Raw genomic sequence first — 22,073 nt, forward strand, 5'->3', positions numbered from 1 at the left:
ATATAGTATTTTTCAATCTTGCCCATTCAGCCCTGCCACAGATAAGGGGGCTAAGTAAGCATTTATGCATGACAACCCTGTGAGCATTTACTAGGTCGGGGGCTGCTATACTAACCCATTGGTACCCCATGATTGCTTTGCGGAGGAGTGGGGACAATGGGGTGTCAGAGAAGTAGCCCAATCCGGCTGGCTGCTTTAGATGCAACGCCAACCGCTCGTCTAGTACAGGGTGAGCCATGGAAGATTTAGTCAGCGGTTTCAGCTGTGGAAGAGAAGCGGAAATGCTCCATTTCCGCACATGTGGTAGATGGATTTGGTTTTCCAGCAGATTTTGTAGCAGTTCCGTGTAAAAATCCACACCACTTTGATAAGATGCAATGAAAAAGCTTTAACCAATGAAATTAAAGATCGAGAGCAGGAAAAGGAAATGACACCATTTTAGTGCAACACTTCAAGGAGCACCTCTGCAAATATACGGCTGCAGAGATGGAGTGGTACAACAGGATGTCTGCTTCTCATGTATTCATAAATGAATAGCTAAGCGCTGCCTGTAATTGGCTGAGTGCTCAGCCATTCAGAACAGCCCTTTCAGGAGGGGGGGGGGGATTTTTAAATCCCCGCCTGCTGAAAGTGCTGGACAACAGGCAGGGGAGCAAGTGCTGGACAGCAGTGCAGGGGAGCCAGCCGGAGGACGCGTCTGAGCGGTGGAGAGGCGAGTAAAGATTTAGTTTTTTTTAACCAACTAGGGATGATTTTTAATCCCTTTTTAAGCCCCTTTATTTCAAGCCCTTCCCCAAAAATCAGCACTTTCTTATATTTCAAGCCCTTCCCCGAAAATCATGCTGCGGGAGATGCCACAAACCACTGCTTTCAATGGGGCCGGCAGCAGCGCCGACCCCATTAAAAGCAATAGGATAGCATCCCGGACTTCTGCCACAGCTGTGGCAGAAGTCCGCAATATTCTCCATGTTTTCTAAGGGGCTAGCGCTGCTGCCAGCCATCATAAATATCCGATAGCCGCTGGGCATGGAGTGGACTTGGCTCCCCTGCCCGCTCCATATGACCTTCACAACCGCATGCCGTATATTTAGAGATGCAGTTGGGAAAGTGGTTAATTTACCCTTTCCATGCTGTCTCCCAGGATCCTTAGGAGATTGCATCTACATCTGGAGAACTTCCACCAGCATCGATCAACGAAACAAAATCGCTGAGATTTGCTTGTAACCGTGTTAAGTGTGTAATTCAATGAGCTTCGCAGCGAGCACTTGTTCACGAACGCATAACTAAAGCAGAAATACCGTATGAGTCATGTGACTACATCCTCCGGTTCAGATCACAGCTTGGGTAATCGAGAAAAATAAAATGTCATTGACAAGGTGCCAGATTATCTCCGGCGCAGGACACAACAGGCCGATAACCTTTCGTTGGACTCGCCCAAAGTATGTGCTGTTCTAAAACTGAATTTCATTTTCTGCACACAGCCCTTCATTCTTGGCTCAATCAAATTAAAATGTTTACGTGTTCAAAGAAATCAAGAAAGAGGCGGAAAAAAACCCAAAAAAAAGACTTCTAACATCTGGAGAAAGGAGGTTTTAGTAAGTGCTATCCAGCAAGCAGGAGCTATTTACACTTTTACCGTAAGGCACCTTTTACATGGAACAGAATTGTTCCGCAACACGTAGCAGAATTTGCCACATCACCTCAAAATCATATGTCCGAATGCGGAATTGCCGACAGAATTAAAGGGGTTGTCCCGCGCCGAAAGGTTTTTTTTATTTTATTCAATAGGCCCCCCGTTCGGCGCGAGACAAACCCAAGGGATGGGTTAAAAAAAAAAAAAAAAAAAAAAAAAAAAGGTTTAGTACTTACCCGAATCCCAGCGCTGCGGCGACTTCTTACTTACCTTACCAAGATGGCCGCCGGGATCTTCACCCAAGATGCACCGCGGGTCTTCTCCCATGGTGCACCGTGGGCTCTGTGCGGTCCATTGCCGATTCCAGCCTCCTGATTGGCTGGAATCGGCACACGTGACGGGGCGGAGCTACGAGGACCAGCTCTCCGGCACGAGCGGCCCCATTCATCAGGGAGAAGACCGGACTGCGCAAGCGCGTCTAATCGGGCGATTAGACGCTGAAATTAGACGGCACCATGGCGACGGGGATGCTAGCAACGGAACAGGTAAGTGAATAACTTCTGTATGGCTCATAATTAATGCACAATGTACATTACAAAGTGCATTAATATGGCCATACAGAAGTGCTGAACCCCACTTGCTTTCGCGGGACAACCCCTTTAAGCCATTTTCAATTTTGCACATTATACAAATAAAAATAAAAAAAATCTTATTTGTATAGCGCCAACTTATTCCGCAGCGCTTTCAAGTGATTTATGTATTACCCCGCTCCATACTGGGTACTCATTTTACCAACCTCCGAAGGATGGAAAGCCGAGTCAACCTTGAGCTGGCTACCTGAACCAAGCGGGGATTGAAATTGCAACCTTCAGGTCGTGAGCGAGAGCTTAGAGGCATTTCTCCTGGCTTAGCACTCTGCGCCACACCACACATTAGACATGGATTTTGTTGCCGAGCTTATCAAATTCCGCCCATATGATACATCCCTAAAAGAAGGGAACACCAATGTACAACAATACTCAAGGAATTCTATCCCGGAACCGGCGGGTGGAGGAGTTTACTACCTGTACTTAAACTTTTTGGCTGTCCCTCCGTTCCGATGGTTTAGGACAGCCAAAATAATTTTTGGACTACTGCTTTGTGATTGGCCAGCGCTGATCGCCTGAGCGGCACTGGCCAACCATACAGCAGGTATACTGCATTGGTAGCCCTAACACTACAGTGCACTATAGGTGGTTAGATACTGTAAAGATGGCAGAAAGAAGGGATGGGAGAGAAAATACAAATACCCATTCCAACCTCCCGCAACAGAGGTCTCTTTAATATGCCAGGGATCAGTCAAAAAACGCGCAAACACTCATTCATCAGCTGACCGGATCCTTTGTGCCACAATAAAAATGGTCGCTCATTGACAGAGCATCTCCCTGTGCAAACGAGGGGTGTGTGCTATTGATGAATGCAATCTGAGAAGAATGATGGTATCAATGATCGTTCATGAAATATTTACGATTCACCATTGTGTGAAAACTACTTAACAAGAGCCAATCGACAGGCCATTTGTTGATTGGTGCTCATTACAACAAGCAAGACTCAGCCATTGTAGAAAGGCCCTCAGAAGAGAATTTGAAAAAGACTTCAGCCACGCATTGGTAAATGACAAATGGCATCACATCTTAGAATCGAAGGCCAAGATTAAAAGGGGTTGTTCAGGACTTTTGGGACTCTCGCTATTGATGACCTATCCCCTGGATAGGCCAACCATAGTCGATCGACAGGGGTCTATCACTAGGGATCCCTACCAATCAGCTGATCGTCACATCAGCAGTCAGTGCAGATAGCACTGTCTGTATTGAAGTGGCCCAGTTTGGTACTGCAGAGACAGCTACCATTGATTTCAATGGGAGCTGTGCCTATAGTAATAAAAGAGGCAGCTGCAATGTTGACAGCGCTATCTGCATCGAGTGCTGTCTGCACAGACAGCAGGCCTGGTGATCTGCTAAAATCGATGAAGAACCAGAGCAGCGGACTCTTGACGATCAACTATTGACCTCTTCTGAGGATACTGTAAAAGGAGAAAAACACTGCGCTCCATGGTGTAGAGGGCTAGTCAATGCGGTGATAGAATAAAAGAATATTAGTACCAGGATCAATGTGCAAACGACACAACACGTATACCACCACAAGGGAAGAAAAGCAAGGGATTTTTGGCGCTGCTTGCCAGAACCAAGACACCGGCAGAAGGTTAACGCTTAATGGGTAGAGATGAGCGAACGTACTCGTTTCGAGTAATTACTCGATCGAGCGCCGCGATTTTTGAGTAGTTCAGTACTCGGGTGAAAAGATTCGGGGGGCGGAGCAGCGGGGAACAGGGGGGAGCCTTCTCTCTCTCCCTTTCCCCCCCAATCCCCGCTGCAACCCCCCACTCACCCACGGCGCCCCCCGAATTTTTTTGCCCGAGTACAGAAGTACTCGAAAATCGCGGTACTCGGGTGAAAAAGGGGCGTGGCCGAGTACGCTCGCTTATCTCTATTTATGGGATATGTGACACATTTCGGTCTATAGTGGTCCGAAGGAGGTGCAAGTTCTGTACCGAAACACATCACATGTCCAATTAAACCATGTGCCGGCGTCTTGCTCATCTGTCAAGCAGCGCTACAAATTCCCTGCTGTTCTTTTCTTGTGTTGTATCCTGGGGGATCGGTTATCGATAGTAAGAGTCCCAAAAATCCTGGACAACCCCTTTAATGCGCCAACAAAAGATGCCACTTAAAATTAGGTTAGGAATCAACTACAAAGGCTGCATGAAGACCTTCCCGTATGTGACTCCACCACTGCAGCCATGGATGGAAGTTGGTTGAAACAGAAGACCGAGACAAACAGCGAGGCGCCAGTCATTGCGTCAACAGGGTATAAGACAAGGACTACTTATAGATTTTAACAACCTCTGGTATTGGTCAGTACATATATAAAATAAATCCAATTATCAGCTCAGGCTTTTCCACTCATTACAACAAAGCCTAATGCTATGGATTTGCAAACATAAGGTTGTAAAGAAAGTCTTAAAGAGACAGTAAATATTAAAAGTAAGCACTAAGACATCTCTTGGCCTCGAAGAGCCTAGCACAGGATTCTTCTAAGCTTGAGCAAGCAGATGTGTAATAACTAAACTGATAAAAGGAGGTTAGGTTTTGGGCAGATCTAGGGAAAATACCGAAACCTCTTTTGCAGCACCACACATCCACCATTTAGGTCCAATGCACATGGGCGGATCTTTGCTGCGGAATCTGCGACGGGTGTCTGCCCCCGGGTTCTGCAGCAATGTCCGACCATAGGATGATTGTTCCACACACGAGCAAAAGTCAACTGCAATTTCTGCTCACAAAGGAAAAATTGCAGCATACTCCATTTCGGAGCGTTTTCTGCATGGACGGCTTCCATTGAAGTCAAAGGAAGCCTCCGATCCCCGGGCTATCCGGAATGACAATTTCAGAAAGGCTGCGGATTCCGCATTATTGCCTAGCAACAGCGCACCTGCGCCGGAACGATGGCCTGGCACATCCGCTGTACAATAGAAAGAAGACACGGACAGGTACGCACGGACGCCAGCCGCGGGAATGGGTAGATTCTGTGCGGGATTTCCCATGCATGCCCATCTGCATTCGGCCCTAGGGAGGGGCAGATGTGAGGAGTCTCTGCTTGTGCTTTCATGTCTCCAAGGTTCTGGTCACATCTGCACTGGGACTTCTTGCTCTCTTATAAAACTGGGAAAACGGAATCCCCTGACTGAATAGTTCTGTTTTTTGACAGGATGGAACGACGCCGCACAGACTCCATCAACTGTCATGGAGTCCGTTTGGTTCCGGACACCCTATCCAACATTTTATCAGATACCAAAAGTCTGCATGCCGGATACATTTGTAGATGGTGAGAAAGTAAAAAAAATAATTAAAAAAAACTACAATATTAGGCCGGCTTCGCATGCACGTATTCGCGTACGCAATACGCAGTAAATAGAACCCATTGATATCAATGGGCTCGCTCACATGTGCTTATTTTCTGTGCACAACTTCAGGCGCACAAAAAAAAAAAAAAAAAAAGGTAGACCCTGCTCTATGTTTCTGCACACCGAAAGTCCCCATTGGAGTCAATGGGTGTGCGCAAATGTGCGTGCAATACACAAGGAGATGTCCTATTTTTGGGCGGTTCTGGTTCAAGAATCGCCCACTGTTTTCTGCAAAAGCATAAAAAAACGGATGGGCATTGCAATCCGTTTTTTGAGAGCATCTTTACCATTGGAACCACGTGATAACCGCTGGAACCGCTGTAAGTTCCGTGGTGAATTCTGACGTGTGAACATATCCTTAGGGTACATTCAGATGTGGGGGAGTTCTAGGACCAAAATTCCACTCCATTCATCTAAACGGTTTTGGTTGGTTTCAGGGGAAAACATCTGTAATTCTACAAGCCCCCTTCAGACGAGCGGGTCAGTGGAAAAACGGCTGCAACAAGGTTGCCATATATAAAGATACCTTACAATGACAGTGCTGTGCGCTCCACCAGCAACGGATTCCCGCCAGGACGAGGGGAGGTTTTACCATGATTAATGGGGGCAGGGGCGACCCTACTGGTAGTACTAGCTGAAGGAGACTCTGGCCAATAAGGAAGTGAGGGTGGACGCCATTTTTGAAATGGGGAAGGAGGCTGATACCATACCGGATTTTGACTACTGATGCGCGACAGTACTATCCAGGGAAAAAAAAATTGGATTTATCTCTACAACAAGATGACCAGAAGAATGACTAGAATATCAACCAATGACCACAAATTACCAAGTACTATCAGGTCTGTGGCGCCAGCCTATAATTTCCTTCCGCCAGTACACACAATGTCCGTGTTCTGTATACTAGACATGACAGTCATCACCATCATCCACCCACAACGTAAGACCATAAACCCTCCAGTAATACGAGGGAGAACATTATTATCACCCCAGCGGTGTGATGACTCCATTCCTCCGGAGGAAATATAGACTAACGGCACTCAGACCGTGAAATATTTACTTTGGCAGTTAAAGGGCATGTATCACCTAGATTTCATTTTTTTTTTACAAATTTAAACCACATAATGAGACATTTTCCATTTTTCTAATCCGTTTTTTCCCCAGATTGTAGACTTTTTTTACTCTATGGTCTGTACATGACTGTGGAAGCGGCCCTCCTGCCTGAGCAGCAGTGGACAGAATTTAGAGATGTGCTTTACAGCGGCCTCATGGGCTATAGACACACTGGGCAGGAGATCACTCATTTACTTGTATGGGAGAGTGCCCTTAGGATACTTTGCAGCGTGCCCTGAAGTCATCGTGCAGAGAGGGAAGGAGGTGAGCTGTGACATCACCTATTATGAACGGTGGGTGCTTTTAGATGGAACGGTTATCACTCAAAAAAAAAAAAGCTCAATCGAGTGAAAGTGAAGATTTATAATTCAGACCAAACGAAACGACCAAATGAGCGATAATCGTTCGCTTTTCACTCGCCATTCATTTTATGCAGGCATAAATATCACAGTTGGCTCAGTCATTTATCATTCAGGGTCTTCGTGTGGCGTAGAGTGTTAAGGCAAGCAGTAAGCAGGCCTAAGCTCTCGCTCACGACCTGAAGGTTGCAAGTTCAATCTCCGCATGGTTCAGGTAGTTGGCTCAAGGTTGACTCAGCCTTTCATTCTCCTGAGGTCGGTAAAATGAGTAATAAATAACAATACTTGAAAGCATTACTCGGAATAAGTTGGCGCTATACAAATAACAAGTCCATTTCCCAGTTTAAACAGCCCCCATTCACTGACTGAACGATTTATCATGTGAATGAGCCAATGAGGCATAAACTGGCTACACTAGGCCTTCAGTTGGTAAAAGGGCCTATAGGGTATATTCACACTGGCGAGTTTCATACAGTGTTGCTGCGAGATAGCAGAATCTCCTATTTTTTGTGGATTCCTCGTAAGGCTCTACCCACGTAACGCGATTTGCAAACGAGTGCAACGTGACTTACCATTGAAAACTTTTGGAAGCTCGTCTTTCACGAGTGAAAAACGAGCATGAAGAAATGTTTTGTTTTTTTAGGTTTTTTTTGGCAAAACCGCATCGCACGTCTATTCAGAATTGCAGTTTTTTGGTCGCATCCTTATGTATTTAGACGTCACGTTTTATTTTATCCCTGCCTGTGATAACGAGATGAAAGCTAAGAAGTTTCCTCTAAGGCTAGGTTCACACGGGACAGAATTTCCGTGCGGGATGTCCACAGGGCAATTCCGCCCGCATCTCCTAAGCCCGGGATTAGTCAGCAAAGTGGACGAGATTTTGGAAAAATCTCGTACACACGCTATGGCCAAACCGAGTGGAAACGGACATGCGGTGCGGACTTCAATTCCGCAGCATGTCGATTCTTTTGTCGTTTCCGCAGCGGCCTCTCTCCTCTCTATGGGGAGAGAAAGGCGCAGCGGAATGCCGACGGCGAAACCGCTCCAAAACCCGTGGCTATAGGCCGCAGGTTTTGAAGCAGCGCTTTTGCAGCTGAAGTCTCACGTTTTTTCGGTGTCGCTATTCTGCTGGAATTCCGTCCTGTGTGACCCCAGCCTTAGAGAGCCAGAAGTCTCGGCCTCTTATCAGACATAGTGGTCAGTGCAAAAACTGCAGGATTTTTGTGTTTTGTTTTTTTTTTAATTAAAATGTAGATCATGACATTGAGAGTTGAAGAAAAAAAAAACAAAAAAAACTAAAAATAAGTGTTCAACATACGGTAACATGATCTATACACTTGGTCATTTTCTGTTGACAAATTCCCTTCAACGATATCCCACGCTGGTCCTCACAGAAACGTAAAAATGAAAAACCGCACGTACGCAACAAAACCGCGAGCAGCACACAGCAAAATTTGGTGTTCCATTTTTTTCTTTGCACAGCTAAAATGTGTGCGTAAAACATGGAAACGTGTACGAACCCATAAAAATCAATGAGTTCTCTTCTCTGCGTACGTGTGAAGCCGGCCTGAGTTAGACTGCTCACATCCCAGTTGTAGCATATGTCTGCGTTAGAATGCCAAGTATATGTATGGCAAACAGATGCAACCGTACAGAATATGGCGCCAAATCCCAAACTACTGTGCCAACACCGCAGAAGAAGCACGTGGCAAAACTGGCTTCAGAGGGTGAGCTGGTGGATGCACAGGTTTACATGCAGGGTTGGTATTGTTTATGGTCTCTGTATACATTTACGGGCGCTATTACATCAGGCTGCGATGCTTTTTTAGGTTCTGTCCTAAGAGTTCGCTCACACGGGCGTATGCGGGTTTAAGTCGCGTAAATATGCTACACAATCAAAAAAAAAACCCGAAAACCATTTGTCTATGTATTTCACCGGCTTCTGTAGGTTTTTGTGCGCACAATGACACTGCGTAATTGCACTCGCGAAAAAGTCAGCGAAGAGCCGACCAATTTGCGCTGGCTTATTTACTTCAATGGCTTATTGCGATGCATTATGAGCGCCAAAATAGGCCATGCCGCATACTTGTCCTTGTGATCGAACGCGGTGTGAAAAAATACACACGTGAAAAAACCTATTGAAAATCAATAGGTTTCTTTTCACTGCATATTCTGCGGCACAAATACGCCCGCGTGAACGGGCCCTAATGGTACGCGTACACAGACGTTTTTTCCATCCGAATTTCGGACTGCAAAACAAGTCCATAAATTGGATGTAATTGGCACTCGGTCAATGGGTGTATGAAAATAGTACATATCAATGTGTGTCGCGCACATCAGACAGCGCACAGATGGGGTGTCTGTGTACCATCCAATCCGGGTTGCACCCAAGAATATTTTTTTCTGAGACCTCCGGAGCAGGAAGGGAAAAAAAAACCATCCTGTGAAATCCTCATTGACTTCAATAGGTCTTCCCTTAGGCCTCCTTCACAAAGGCGACAAAGTCGCGCAATTTTGTAGCAATGCTACAAATTGCATGTGTAGGAAGCCCATGCTTTCCTATGGGCTCCTTCACACATGCGATGTTTTGTAGTATGCTACAAAACGACACAAAAACCTCGTGGGTCCGGCAATGTGCCCGCGACTAGCGAGGTTTTGTAGCCTATGTTTCCCTATGGAGCCATCCTTTCTGTTGCATCACATGAAAATGCGATTTTCGTGTGATGTGATGCTACTGTCAAAGCTACAATATAAGCCCTAACTGCTGAAAAATAAAAAAAAATTAATAATAATGCAGATGATATATCACCTTAGTCCCGCTGTCAGCCCGGTCGGATCTTCTCCCGGGGTTCCGGCACTGATCATCTTCTTCTCTTCTGGCCGAGGATCCAAAAATCCCCGCCTTCTGGAAACGCTGGCTGTGATTGGCTGACGCTTAGCCAATCACAGCCAGTGCTCGATGGATGACTGTGATTGAACCAATCACAGCCACTCATCAAGTGCTGGCTGTGATTGGCTAAGCGTCAGCCAATCACAGCCAGTGCTTCCAGGATGCGGGGATTTTTGTATCCCCAGCCAAGAAAGAAGATGATCAGTGACGGGACCCGGGGAGAAGATGCGGCAGGGCTGACAGTGCAGGAGAGGTAAAGTGTGTATTTTTTTTCCTTCTTCAGCTACGGCTTAGTTTTGGGAAAGGGCTTATATTTCAAGCCTCCCCGAAAATCCTCGCATGTGGTGCTACAAAGTCGCGCGACTTTGAGGCGCTACAAAATCGCGGTATTGCCATGAGAAGATGCAGCAATGTCGCACAGACTAGCGATGCGATATCGATGCGACTTTCTCATGGCCATGCAGTGTCGCCCGTGTGAAGGAGGCCTTACACTTGGTTTGCATAATTTTGGCAGAAAAATTAAACATTGAACTGCTGGACTTTACTGTCCACAATAACAGAAACCAAGCAGAATGAGAGTTGCTTTAACCATTAAAGAATCAAGCACAGTAAATATACGGCACTTGCTCCTGAGCTTTAAACCCAGCCGATAGTAAAAAATACAGCTGGGGTTAAAAGCCCTGCAATCTATTAGAAGTATGTCGGTTGTCAGCTGTTAGTGACAGCTGATAACCAAGAGGAGAAGGCAAGAGTGGTTTTAACCTTTTCTGCCTTCTCCCTTCTTGAGTACACAGCGCTCAATGAGTGCTATGTACTAAAAGTGAAAGTATAACTTCGACTACAGCAGCCGGCAGTCACGTGACCACCAGGATCCCCTGTCACAACAGAGCTGCAGGGTTGTTGCAGACCCTGATCAGCTCTGCCAGTGACGATTGTCACTACAGGGGGATGTTTTCCCTGTAACTGGGACTCCTATGGCTGCCCCAGCTACAGTGGGAAAGTGTCAAATTGAATGTCCCCCCCCCCCGATGTCTTATATGACATCATGGGGGACATAGATGGTAAAAAAAAAATAATTGCATAATTAAAAATATATACATAAAAAAGAAAATAACCCAAAGCCGATGCCAACCAAAGCGGTCGCCATATGCGCCCTGTAATCCAAAACCATACATATTATATATCAAAACAGCATAAACAATTCCTTCATTTTAGCGTAAATATACTAATTAAAAAAAAATTATAAATGTTAAAATAAAATAAAATTTTTTTACCCCCAATAAAACTAAAATACGGGGAAGAAAATCTGTGAAAGAGGTTTTAAAAGAATAGCCCTATATGTCACAGAAAAAAAAAGGAAAAAATAACCAGCACATGGGTAAAATCCCTAAAAAGTGTCTGGACATTAAGGGGTTAAAGGAAACTGTACATGTGCCATTGTGAACGACAGCAAAATTTCATGCACAGAAAAACCCACATCCAATAAAAACTGGTCCCAACAGATGCCATCAGCCCGTTCACATCAGCGTTGGAGGCTCCATTCAGACCCCCCCACTCCCCGTCACAGATTTCCATCAAATGACAGAATGACATAGCGCTGCATGCTGCCCTATAAAATAGCAGACAGGATCCATTATAGTCAACAGGGGCCATTCAGCGTAGTTCGTTTCTGTCATCTGTTCGTCCAGTAGGTGCCATTTTCCTGCACCCATAACAGAGCAGGAAAACAGAACCCAAAGGGAACTTTTTTTTTATTTTATTTTTTTTACACATCCGTTTGCTTCAGTTTTACATCTGTTTAAAAAACAAAAAACATCCTTAGGCCTTCCCCCTGTCCATGGGCGTTGCGGACGTTGCAGGAGCCGCAGACGAATCTCCGCCCGTCAGCCCTATCTGATAAAAAGGCTGACCGCGGAGAATCGGGGCAATTCGCAGCATGCTGAAAATTGCCTACCGCGAGTGGAGAATTGCAATGATTCTCCGCTCGTGGACAGTGTGCCGGCGCTTTCCATAGCAATGCTATGGAAATCTTTACACGGCGTGATTCGCCAGGGGTAAACCTCCAGGGAACTGCCATGGACAGGGAACCTTAAGGAGGGGGAGACCTGTGAGGTCTCTGCGGTGAGCCTATCTGACAGACAGACTCACCGCAGAGAATCGCTGCAAATCGCGCATGCCGCGATTTGAATCCTGCGAGTGGAGAATGTGCTTTCCATAGCAACGCCATGGAAAGCGTTACCCGTGGCCGGAATATCGCCGTGGATAACGCAGTGAATAGTCGCCCCTGGACAGGCAGCCTATAGGCCCATTTAGACACAACGAATATAGCTCAAAATTCGGTCAAAAGCCGTCGTTTGAGCGATAATCGTTGTGAGTAACCGCACTGATTGTGCAGTTTTCATTATCCTGTCGCTCATCGTCGTCTTTCAGCGTGCTTATCAGGGAGTCACAGCGGGATACAGCTGATATTGTTTCAGCTATATCCAACTCCCTGATGACAGGCTGGGTATGAAGAACACAGCTGTCCAGTTCTGTTCTCCCTACCCCGCACGGAGCGCTCGGCTGTATAACAGCCGAGCGCTCTGTGCAGAAAACATCTGATTGCAGAAGACAAGCAGGGACACCTTGCTTGTCTTCTGCATCCTCCGCTCCGAGTGCTCGGCTGTATAACAGCCGGGCGCTCGGAGCGGGAAACAGCTGGATGCATCCTCCGCTGGCAGCGCAAGGTGATCGCTCATCTTGCGCTATAAATGACAACGATTTCGCTCAGTCACTTGAACAACATCTTTTGAGTGATAATCGTTGTGTCCAAATGGGCCTTAAGAGAGGATAGAAGAACGTTGATGTGAACGCATCCTTAACTCAGTTCTAAGTAGTACAAAAGTGAAGGAACTCTGCAAGGATAACATTCCAGCACAATACATCTTCTAAGACGTTACCCTCAGCGACGGCCGCCTTCTTATCATGAAGCACTTTCCCCACTTTATGAGACACCGTTTTTCTGGGAACAAGCGAGTTGGCACACAGCATGGTACGCCCTGTCGACTTTGGGGCACTTGGCTATGATGGCCTCTACTTCTAACTGATGTATCAAAAACCCCACCTCTTTTTTGTAAACCATCAAGAGTGTCAATTTATTTTTTTTCTTTATTTCCTTTTTTTTTTTTTTTTAATAGTTTGATCTATTTAGCCCTGTTGAAAATGATAGACCTGAAAAAACTATTAGAGTGTGTATGTATATGTATATATATCCCCCTCCTATCTTATGACTTCTCTTCAGCATAGGGTGTCACTGTACCAAGCCTCAGGACATAGTACAGCAGAGTGCCAGGCTCAGTATTCAAAGACTCCGCCCCGTTGTCACAGTTTTCAGATACCCCTTTGGTTGCTCCTACAAATAAGGTGGGGCTGAACACCACTGATAAAAGTAGGAGACCCTTTTGGAGATGTGGTCCCTGGGTAACTTACTAGTTTGCCCATACCCACTCAACACCAGCCCTGGCCATTTACTCCAACCTATATTTTCGGTCTGCATTCCCCCGTACTGAAAAACAGTCAACCATACTTTACTTAAATACTTAAAGCAACCGTCCAATCAGGAGCTCAAAACTGATATACAAGTCAGCACCTACAGGGAAAGATCATTTATTTTCCTCACCTCTATTAGAACAGAGCTGTAAGCTATGACTAGAGTTCAATTACATTGCCTTAAGTGAAGTAGTCTGGGTCACACCCCCTGTCTAATCATTGGTTCAGACCCCAGTGGAGACAGGGGGTGTGTCCCTATGAATCAATGATGAGATAGGGGTGTGTCCTGGACTACTCCAGAGTAGGCACTGTAGCTAAACTTTAGTCACAAATCACAGCTCTCTCCTAATAGAGCGGAGCTGGAAAAAAAAAAAAGGAGCCCAGGAGCAAGATTGGAGGATACAAGTAAATAGCAGGTAATCATCCATCACAGGTAACGACTGGAGGCTTGCTTTAAAGAAAAGCCTTGCCGCCATATAACAGCCAAACATATAACAAATGGACACTCTTGGCATAACGCTGGCTATTAAAGTCAATTGACGTACATATGTTCGGAGCCCTTCCAGGTATACATCAGGAATAGAGCCCAAAATCAGTCTAATCAGAGCCTCAGGAAGACATGGCGGAGCAGCTTGCATGACGATAACCCACCTAGAAAACCAACATTGCAAAAAATGGGTAAAAACAATACAATTTCCACAGGGTCAAGGTGCGTAACCTGTCAGGACGCGCCGAAATCCAATTCACAAGAGTCACATGCTGCAAAGGATACCCAGAGACCTCAAAATATAAACCATTAAGGGCTTGTTCACCCGGGCGCATTTGCATTGCGTAAAACGCGCAATTTTGGCATATAAAATATGCAGCGAATACAACCCATTGATTTCAATGGGTTCAAATCACAAGCGTATTTTTTCACGCAACGTGAGATTGCGTAAAAAAAACCAAAACGAGCCATGCCCTATCTTGGTGCGTATTACACGCCGTGGAAGCCCATTGATGAGCGTACGAAAATATGCAGGAAACCTGTGTATTCACTGCGAAATTATGCACCGCCGAAGCCCATTGATGAGCGTACGTAAATAGAAAAGAAACCTGTGTATTCGCTACATAATTACGCACTATAAACGTATTTGCGCACACAAAAACACGCACGAGCGGTAAAAACACCCAGGCGATTTTTTTTTTTTTTTTACGCTGAAATGAAGTTACGCCTGTATGATCCGGCTGTTATAGATATATGGTATTTTACGTATAATCAGGCTAGAACGGTACTGGCCGCAGGCAGCCAAGAACTAAACACAGCTTTCTTGCGGACATACGGCAACGAATCAATGGCCTGAACTTGGGCTGCTCGCCTTTCCTGTCACCCTACTACATTGTAAACAGCGCCGCACTTTGCGGGTATCATTAGGAGATCAATGCGCCACGGTGGGATAATGGCTCCATGTAAAATGCCAGGTTGTCTACAGGCTATTATGGAGTCGATTGAGGTGAGCAAATTTCGGATGTGCATTAAAGTTAATGGAGCCTTGTGAGCGAACGGTCAGCATCTACCGGCTGTAAAACAAGGCCTCGGCAGATCGGACCCTCTCAGACATTGATTAGCCGAAGGATCTGCTCTCCTGCAACTTTACAGCCCTCAGATGACCCGACTGGTTCAATAAACAAATATGGTTGCACAAGGACGCCGCGCTAAAAATAAAACCGAACATGATGGATAAAAAGCGAAAAATTGTGATAATTCAGCGTAGCTATATCTGACTAGAAGAACGCCGACCGCAGTGTACAAGATGTCCTCAAGAAAATCTGCCTCTGTTGCCCCTAGCAACCAATCACAGCGCAGCTTTTATTTTCTCTCAGCAGTATAAGAAATGAAAGCTGCGCTGTGATTGGTTGCTATACTGCTGAGGTAAAGTGAAAGCTGTGATTGGTTGCTATGGGCAACAAAGGCAGATTTTCTTTCAGACATCTTTTATAAGAGTGTGGTGCCGGCCTACTTGTCCGTAGCCGACCCCGTAGATGCTATGGTGATGATGAGCGAGGCCGGGCTCACACGAACATAAGTGCTGGCATGCCACGCTCATAGGTTTCCCATGCGTACTTGCTGTGTGCCACCGAACACTATCTCGGTGTATATGTAGGCGTAATATGCATCGAGGTAGGTTTTTTTTTGCGTGCGACTAATACATGCGTGAAAAAAAATAAGGAAACAAAAAAACATTTTTTTAAAATTATTTTAAAACATTACAGCTGCGAGTGGTCCGATACAAATCAACGCGCTAATAGCCCCTCGTGTTGTGTGCGGGAAAATAACACGTGAGGCACAATGGCAATGCGCCCATTTTAGACCGGCCTGAGTGTAAGGATTAGCCGGTAGTTACGTAATGCAAGTTTCGCACCACCACATCAGAATTAGGCCGGTTCACAGGAGTTTACGCGTATTTGCGCGCAAGAGTGTAGTGTTTTAGAGGAACAAACTACGCTTTTTTTCTGCGCGCATCAGCATATTTTACTATATATTGTTCACCTGCAGAGTATGTTCATTTGCGCGTGGCAAAGACGCACCAATTGAAATGGCCAATTAGTCTTAATGCATTCTAGATGCGTTCTTTTTCCTGCGGTGTTTTACGCATGGCCTTCAGTATTGTGTGCACATTTGCGCACCTCCAATTGACTTATTTGGGGGACCTTCGGTGTACAAAAATGTAAAAAAATAGAATATGTTTAATTTTTTTTGCGCAACTGAAATGTGAACGAACCGCGGAATTTTCCGTGTAAATTCCATCTAAAATATAAATGTGCCGTAATCCGCGCATGGATCCGCATGACGAATTTGCCCCGTCAATGGTGACCCAAATCAAGCAGGCTGCCTGTGGAATGCGGGACAGGGTGCCGTTTGTAACCACTCTCCATTTTGCCCAAAAGATGCCGCTGCTGAAGAGGAGATCCCCTCTACTAGCGCAGGACGACAATTCTTTAAACTGGACAGCCCCTTTAAGACGACACTCATGTACAGCAGGTCTGCAGAATTTGGCGCTGCAGTATCTTACAGGGGCAGCAAGTTTTTGAAGTCCTATTTACTTTATGCCATCAACGGCGCAATAACCCAGGAACACCCGTGACGCCCGCCAGCGTCTATACATTTCCTCCATTGCGATATGCTACCCATGAAAGTGAACACAGCCGGATTTGCATAGTGGAATCCGTAACGGGCGTCCGTCTCTGGATTCCGCAGCAAATATCTTCCATAGCATGCTATGGAAAAGCAGTTTTTCCTGCCCACGAGCGAAAAATCAGTTGCGATTTTCCGCTCGTGGGTTTAAAAAAATACATTTAAAAAAAATCTCTATTTCTAGGCAGATTCCGTTCGGACGGCTTCCGTTGAAATCAATGCAATCCGTCCAAACCGCGGCTCCTCCGCAATCATCATTACAAAAAAGTTGCGTGGTCCGCGTCATCGCCTAGCGATGGTGCAGCATAATCTGTACTGCACATGTGCGACGACCGGCACATCCACAGTGCAGAATAGGAAAGAATCCGGACAGGTATGCGGGATTACCGGCCAGGCACAGCATGCGGAATCCAACTTGCTCGTTTGTAGGAGGCCTTTATACCGCTAATGCAATGTTGTATGCAGGGGCGGGAACAAAGTGGAGTTTTTTTTTTAAAAGGGTTTTCAGTATAGGTCATCAATAGTTGATCGTCAGGGGTTGCCAAAGCTTGGGATCCTCACTGATCAGCTGTTTGCCAGAGCCACTGCCAATATGACCAGCAGTGGAGGCAAATAGCGCTGTCTGTATTGCAGTGGCCTAGTTTGGTACTGCAGGCACAGAACCTATTGAATTCAATGTGAGCTGTCCTGATACACGTGATACACAGTACATGGAGTCAATGGATCCATGCCCATGTTTGTAGATACTGTATGCAGCTTGCTCTATTTCTCTGCGCACCACGCAGCATAAGGCCGCCTGCACACGGGTAGATTTGCATTGCGGAATCCGGAACGGGAGTCCGCCTCCGAATTCCGTAGCAAATACCGTCCATATCATCCTAAGAAAAAACGCGATTTCCTCGATTACAATTTGCCGCTCACGGAGGAGAAATCGCAGCATGCTACATTTCTGTGCCGATTCCGCATGGACGGCGTCTGTTGCAGTCAATGGAAGACGTCCAATCCGCAGCCCTTCCGCAATGACATTGCAGAAAGGTCGCAGATTCTGCGTCATTGCTAGGCAAGGAAGCGGGAAAAGCAAGGATTTAGAAGAAAAAATTTTTTTGCTGCGCATGTCTGACGGTGAGCTGTGCGGACCATCCACAGTACAGATAAAAAGACATCAGGACAGGTACGTGCTGATGCCAGTTGCGCATGCGGAATCCGACCCGCCCGTGGGCAGCCGGACTTAGCCATATACATTTGTATTGGCAGAGTATGCATGTGTGATACGCAGTACACTTGCTGCCATATGTGGTCTCTGAGGGCAGACTTGGTATTTACAAACGCCAGTAAAACGCTGCGGGCAGACCCACAGCGTTTTACCAATACAGCCGTGGTCATGAGGCTTTACCAATACAACCATTGTGCCACCCTGCATTTTCCTGGATAAAACCACATTGCTATTCCAGAATTTTGCGCTGGAATGGATCGGCACCTCCAGATTCGGACAGGGCCATAGGCATCTGGTTGCGTCATCCGTTTTCACGTCTTTTCCTTTTTTTTTCTTAGAACTTAGGCTCCTTTTACATGGTACGAATACTCGCTTGCTCAACCACTCAGTCGTGCCAACGATTCCTGTCTCTGTGCTTTCACCCAGGAGCGATCGTTAAGTGAATGCAGGCAAAGCGCGCCAGAGATCTCTTCTGTCCGCCCGCCTCCATTCACAGTAAACAGGAAGTTGTCCATAGATGAAGGACTGCCTGTTTACACTGAAGATCATCGTTTGATTTTTGTGTCTGCAAGATCAGAATGATAAGACGAAAAAACAAATTATCATTCGTTTTTCAGTCACTGTCGGCTCAATGATCATCGCTAATGCACCTTTTATACAGAACGCGAACTAACGATTCTCGTTTGCCCAGGCGAACGAGCTGGTGACTTCAGCCTATTTAGACTGCGCAATCCTCGTTGAGAATCGTGCAATCCAGTGATATACTGAATAATAAGAGTAAAGGGCCCCTGTGCCAAAAAGTCGGATCCACTAGAAACAAGGACAACCTGATACAACGGACCTAGAAGAGAAATTCGACGCCAGTGTGACCCTGGTTAAACGGAAACGCGCCTCCTTTCATCCCCGTCTCCAAGATCCATTCAGTGACCAAAACGCAACAAGTAAATTAGAAATCTTAACACAAACATCAAAAAAACTTTTCTTTCTAATTCCGGTCAAACTTCCTTCTTTGGTGGCGCAGATTAATTCATTTATTATCTACCACAAACCGGTAAATCTGATTATATCCGGGACGGTACGAATAAGTGCGACGATAGGTCAAAAAAAACCCTGACAGCAAACGAGGCTTCCAGAGCGTGGGAAATATTCTTGACTTCTGTACACAACTTCTTGGTTGAGGTCAGCCGCTGTGCGCTTTCCCGGCAACCCTTCAAAAAAACAGAGCATCACAAACTGCGGGTTTACTGACCATTTCTTAGTGCATTCCACCATCAGCTCCTGATAGGATGCCACAAACTGGAACTTGGAAGCATGTTTGCCCACACGCTGCAACCTCTTCCACACCGAAGCCATGATGCAGGAACAGCCGGGGAGAAATAAGACGTCTTCTTCTTCTCACTTTAATCCTTACAAGGTGGTCTGCATAGGAGGACAGAGGCGGCCAAACAGGGGCTGTCGTCCAGCGGCGCTCAGCAGATCCCACTTCAGACGGCAGAGAGGAGACTCCTGCATGGCTGAGGGAAAGGAAGTCCCCAGTGCATGGAAGTCAGCCCTCCTCCCAGGCGAAATGACGTGGACTCTGTAGAGCTATACTGTAAAGACAAAGGAGGAAGACGGGAAAGCGGAGCAGTTAATATTTGACATCATGCAGCAAATTTACTCCTCAAGTCCACAGCAAGATCGCTACATTGTATCCAGGAGAATCAACTGCAACAGGAATCATCAGCGTGCGCCTTCCTGCAACATGCAATTACAATGTCGCTGGAGGAATCCGACATGACATTATAAGGGACTGCACCCACAACACATCATCAGCATTAATGATTATCCCGCACGGCATAATTATAACATTGTGCAAGACAGTGCAGAAGGGCGCTGGGGCTGGCAGCATGCATCTGTGGGGGGGTGGGGGGGTTCTGGCAGCATGCATCTGCGGGGGGGGGGGGGGGGGGCAGCCAGCATGCATCTGCAGGGGGGCAGCCGGCATGCATCTGCAGGGGGGCATTTAAAGGGGGGCTGCTGGCATGCAGCTGTAGGAGGGGGGGATGCCGGCATGCAGCTGTAGGAGGGGGGGGATCTGTAGGGGGGCTGCCCGCATGCATCTGTAAAGGGGCTGCCCGCTGTCAGCCAAAAGCACTAATGCCTGGGCAAATGACATTTCAGGTGCAAAGGGTCTTTGATGACAATCTCATGTTTCAGAAGTGCCACTTGCACAAAAAAAAAAAAGAACAACCATTGCAATGCCAATTAAAGCTCAGGGGGAATTTGCATTCCACAAAGTATTGGGGGCAACCTTGTGCACCTATTGGGGTCTACCAGCCAAAACACTGATGCCAGTGGGTTGATGTAAAGGATCTCTGATGACAAAATCATGTTTTGAAAGTGCAGTGTGCATTTGTGAGGTTGCAAAAAAAAAAAAAAGAAGTGCCCATTGCAATGCCAACTGGTAGATCTTGCGTTCCCCTAAAGTATCGGGGTACCCTTGGGCATTTATAGGGGGGCAGTATGATGAGGCGGTGTTTATAATTTAGTGGTGGTGGTCCATTGACTTTGGCAGACTTTAGCTTTAGAGGACTCCCCTTCCTCGCAGCCCCCTCCTCCTGTCACTACAAGCTGTCATCTGCTGCTGCTCATGATTAACCCTTGCCTGGCACACACAAGATGGGTATAAAAGAGGCACAGAGCCATGCAGCACAGAGGAGGCTGCCGAAACCACATCATCACCAGCAGAATAAAAACATGCAATCAGCTTACCTCCTCCGCCTGCTGCTGCTGCCCACTGGGGCATTTAATCCCTCAGCCTTGCTCGTTAGTGTGGATCACCCATGCCCATATGCCCACCATTACAGGCATCCACTTCTCCTCCAGGCCAGAAATAATTGGTATGCAGACAGAAAGGTGCAACCTCCACCCCCCTCGGCCCTGGACTCCAGCACAAGCCTCCGTGCGAAAACCCTCCCTGCAAGCTACAGCCCGCTTCGCCGCCGCCACTGCCGCAGCCGCTTTCCACATTGGGCACCAGGCAGCTTGGAAACTGAGCAGGGATTGGAGCGCTGTGCTGTCACTCACTCTGTCAGCCAATAGCCGTTCAGCTAGAAAAGGGCGGGGCTTGCCGGTGCTTTAAAGGTCTCTGACAGGCAGTGCCGTGCCCGCCTACTACACGAAGCGATTTGATTGGTCAATTGAGGGAATTGACAGAACGTTGTTTATGGTTTACGTTGCGCTGATTGGACACTTGCCCTGTCAGTCATAACACCGTAGCCTTTTCGATCAGATTTAAGCGGCTAGTGATGTTCCAGTTCCTCGACTCGCTCAGACCTGAGATGTGCACTGCGGCTGCGGAAATGTCAGCCGGCAACAATCGCTTATGAGAGCTGTGTCAAAGGAAAGCTTTAGAGCCCCTAGCAACCAATCACAGCGCAGCTTTCGTTTTATCTCAGCAGTGTAAGAAATGAAAGCTGTGCTGTGATTGGTTACAATACATACCATATGTTTTGGAAAACTTTTAACCCCTTGATGCTAAAGGGGGTACAAACCAATAGTGTTTGTACAGAGCGGGCCTGGAAGTTGAGCCTGCGCCATGCTCAGCCAGCAGAAGCGGTCTCTGACAGCAGCTGCGATTAACGTTCATGCCAATCACAACTGTTAACCCTTTAATTCAGGGGTCTCGCACGCTTTCCCTCCACAATGAGATTTCGAAGTGCCGCTCGGTTGTTATATCTGTTGACGCTCCCACGGCTGCCATGTATATCTGCTACAAAAACGAATAAAAATCCCAATTTTAGATGTGCACACTTTGGCGCGGATAGCGTCCGCGCGTGCGAAAGAATGCCAAAACCTGAAAAACGGGTTGATTTGTGATGTTTTCTGAGGTTAAAGCCAGCTTCACACGGGTGCATGTGTATTTGCACGCGCCTGAGTGCTGTATTCTTGTGGAGCGAGCGATGCTCTTTTGCGCGCACAGGCGTTTCTTCTGTGCCTTTGGCACCCACAAGATATGTTAATTTGCGCGCAACAAACAAACGCACCGATTGAGATAGCTAATTACTTCTAGACGCGTTCTTCTTCTAGTGTAATTACACAGTGTTTCATGCATCTCCTTGCGAATTGCGCAGCATTTGCGCAACTTCCACTGACTTCTACAGGGACCTTCGGTGCACAA

At 46.6% G+C, this 22,073-nt stretch overlaps 1 protein-coding gene across 6 annotated transcripts in view; it reads right to left on the reverse strand.

Moving 5' to 3' along the window:
- Positions 1-20,910, reverse strand: part of EHBP1 (EH domain binding protein 1) — a 365,541-nt gene extending 344,631 nt beyond the window's left edge. For all 6 annotated transcript variants that reach the window (XM_066595508.1, XM_066595507.1, XM_066595505.1 and 3 more), the window contains exons 1-2: positions 20,666-20,910; positions 19,161-19,503 (exon numbers count right to left, since the gene is read on the reverse strand). In XM_066595508.1, coding sequence (XP_066451605.1) covers positions 19,161-19,264 — 104 coding nt within the window. In that variant the 5' untranslated portion in view covers positions 19,265-19,503; positions 20,666-20,910. The remainder of the gene's footprint in view (positions 1-19,160; positions 19,504-20,665) is intronic.
- Between the last annotated feature and the right edge of the window lie 1,163 nt (positions 20,911-22,073).

Source organism: Eleutherodactylus coqui, chromosome 3 (assembly GCF_035609145.1).
Source record: "Eleutherodactylus coqui strain aEleCoq1 chromosome 3, aEleCoq1.hap1, whole genome shotgun sequence".
NCBI classification, from domain to species: Eukaryota; Metazoa; Chordata; class Amphibia; order Anura; family Eleutherodactylidae; genus Eleutherodactylus; species Eleutherodactylus coqui.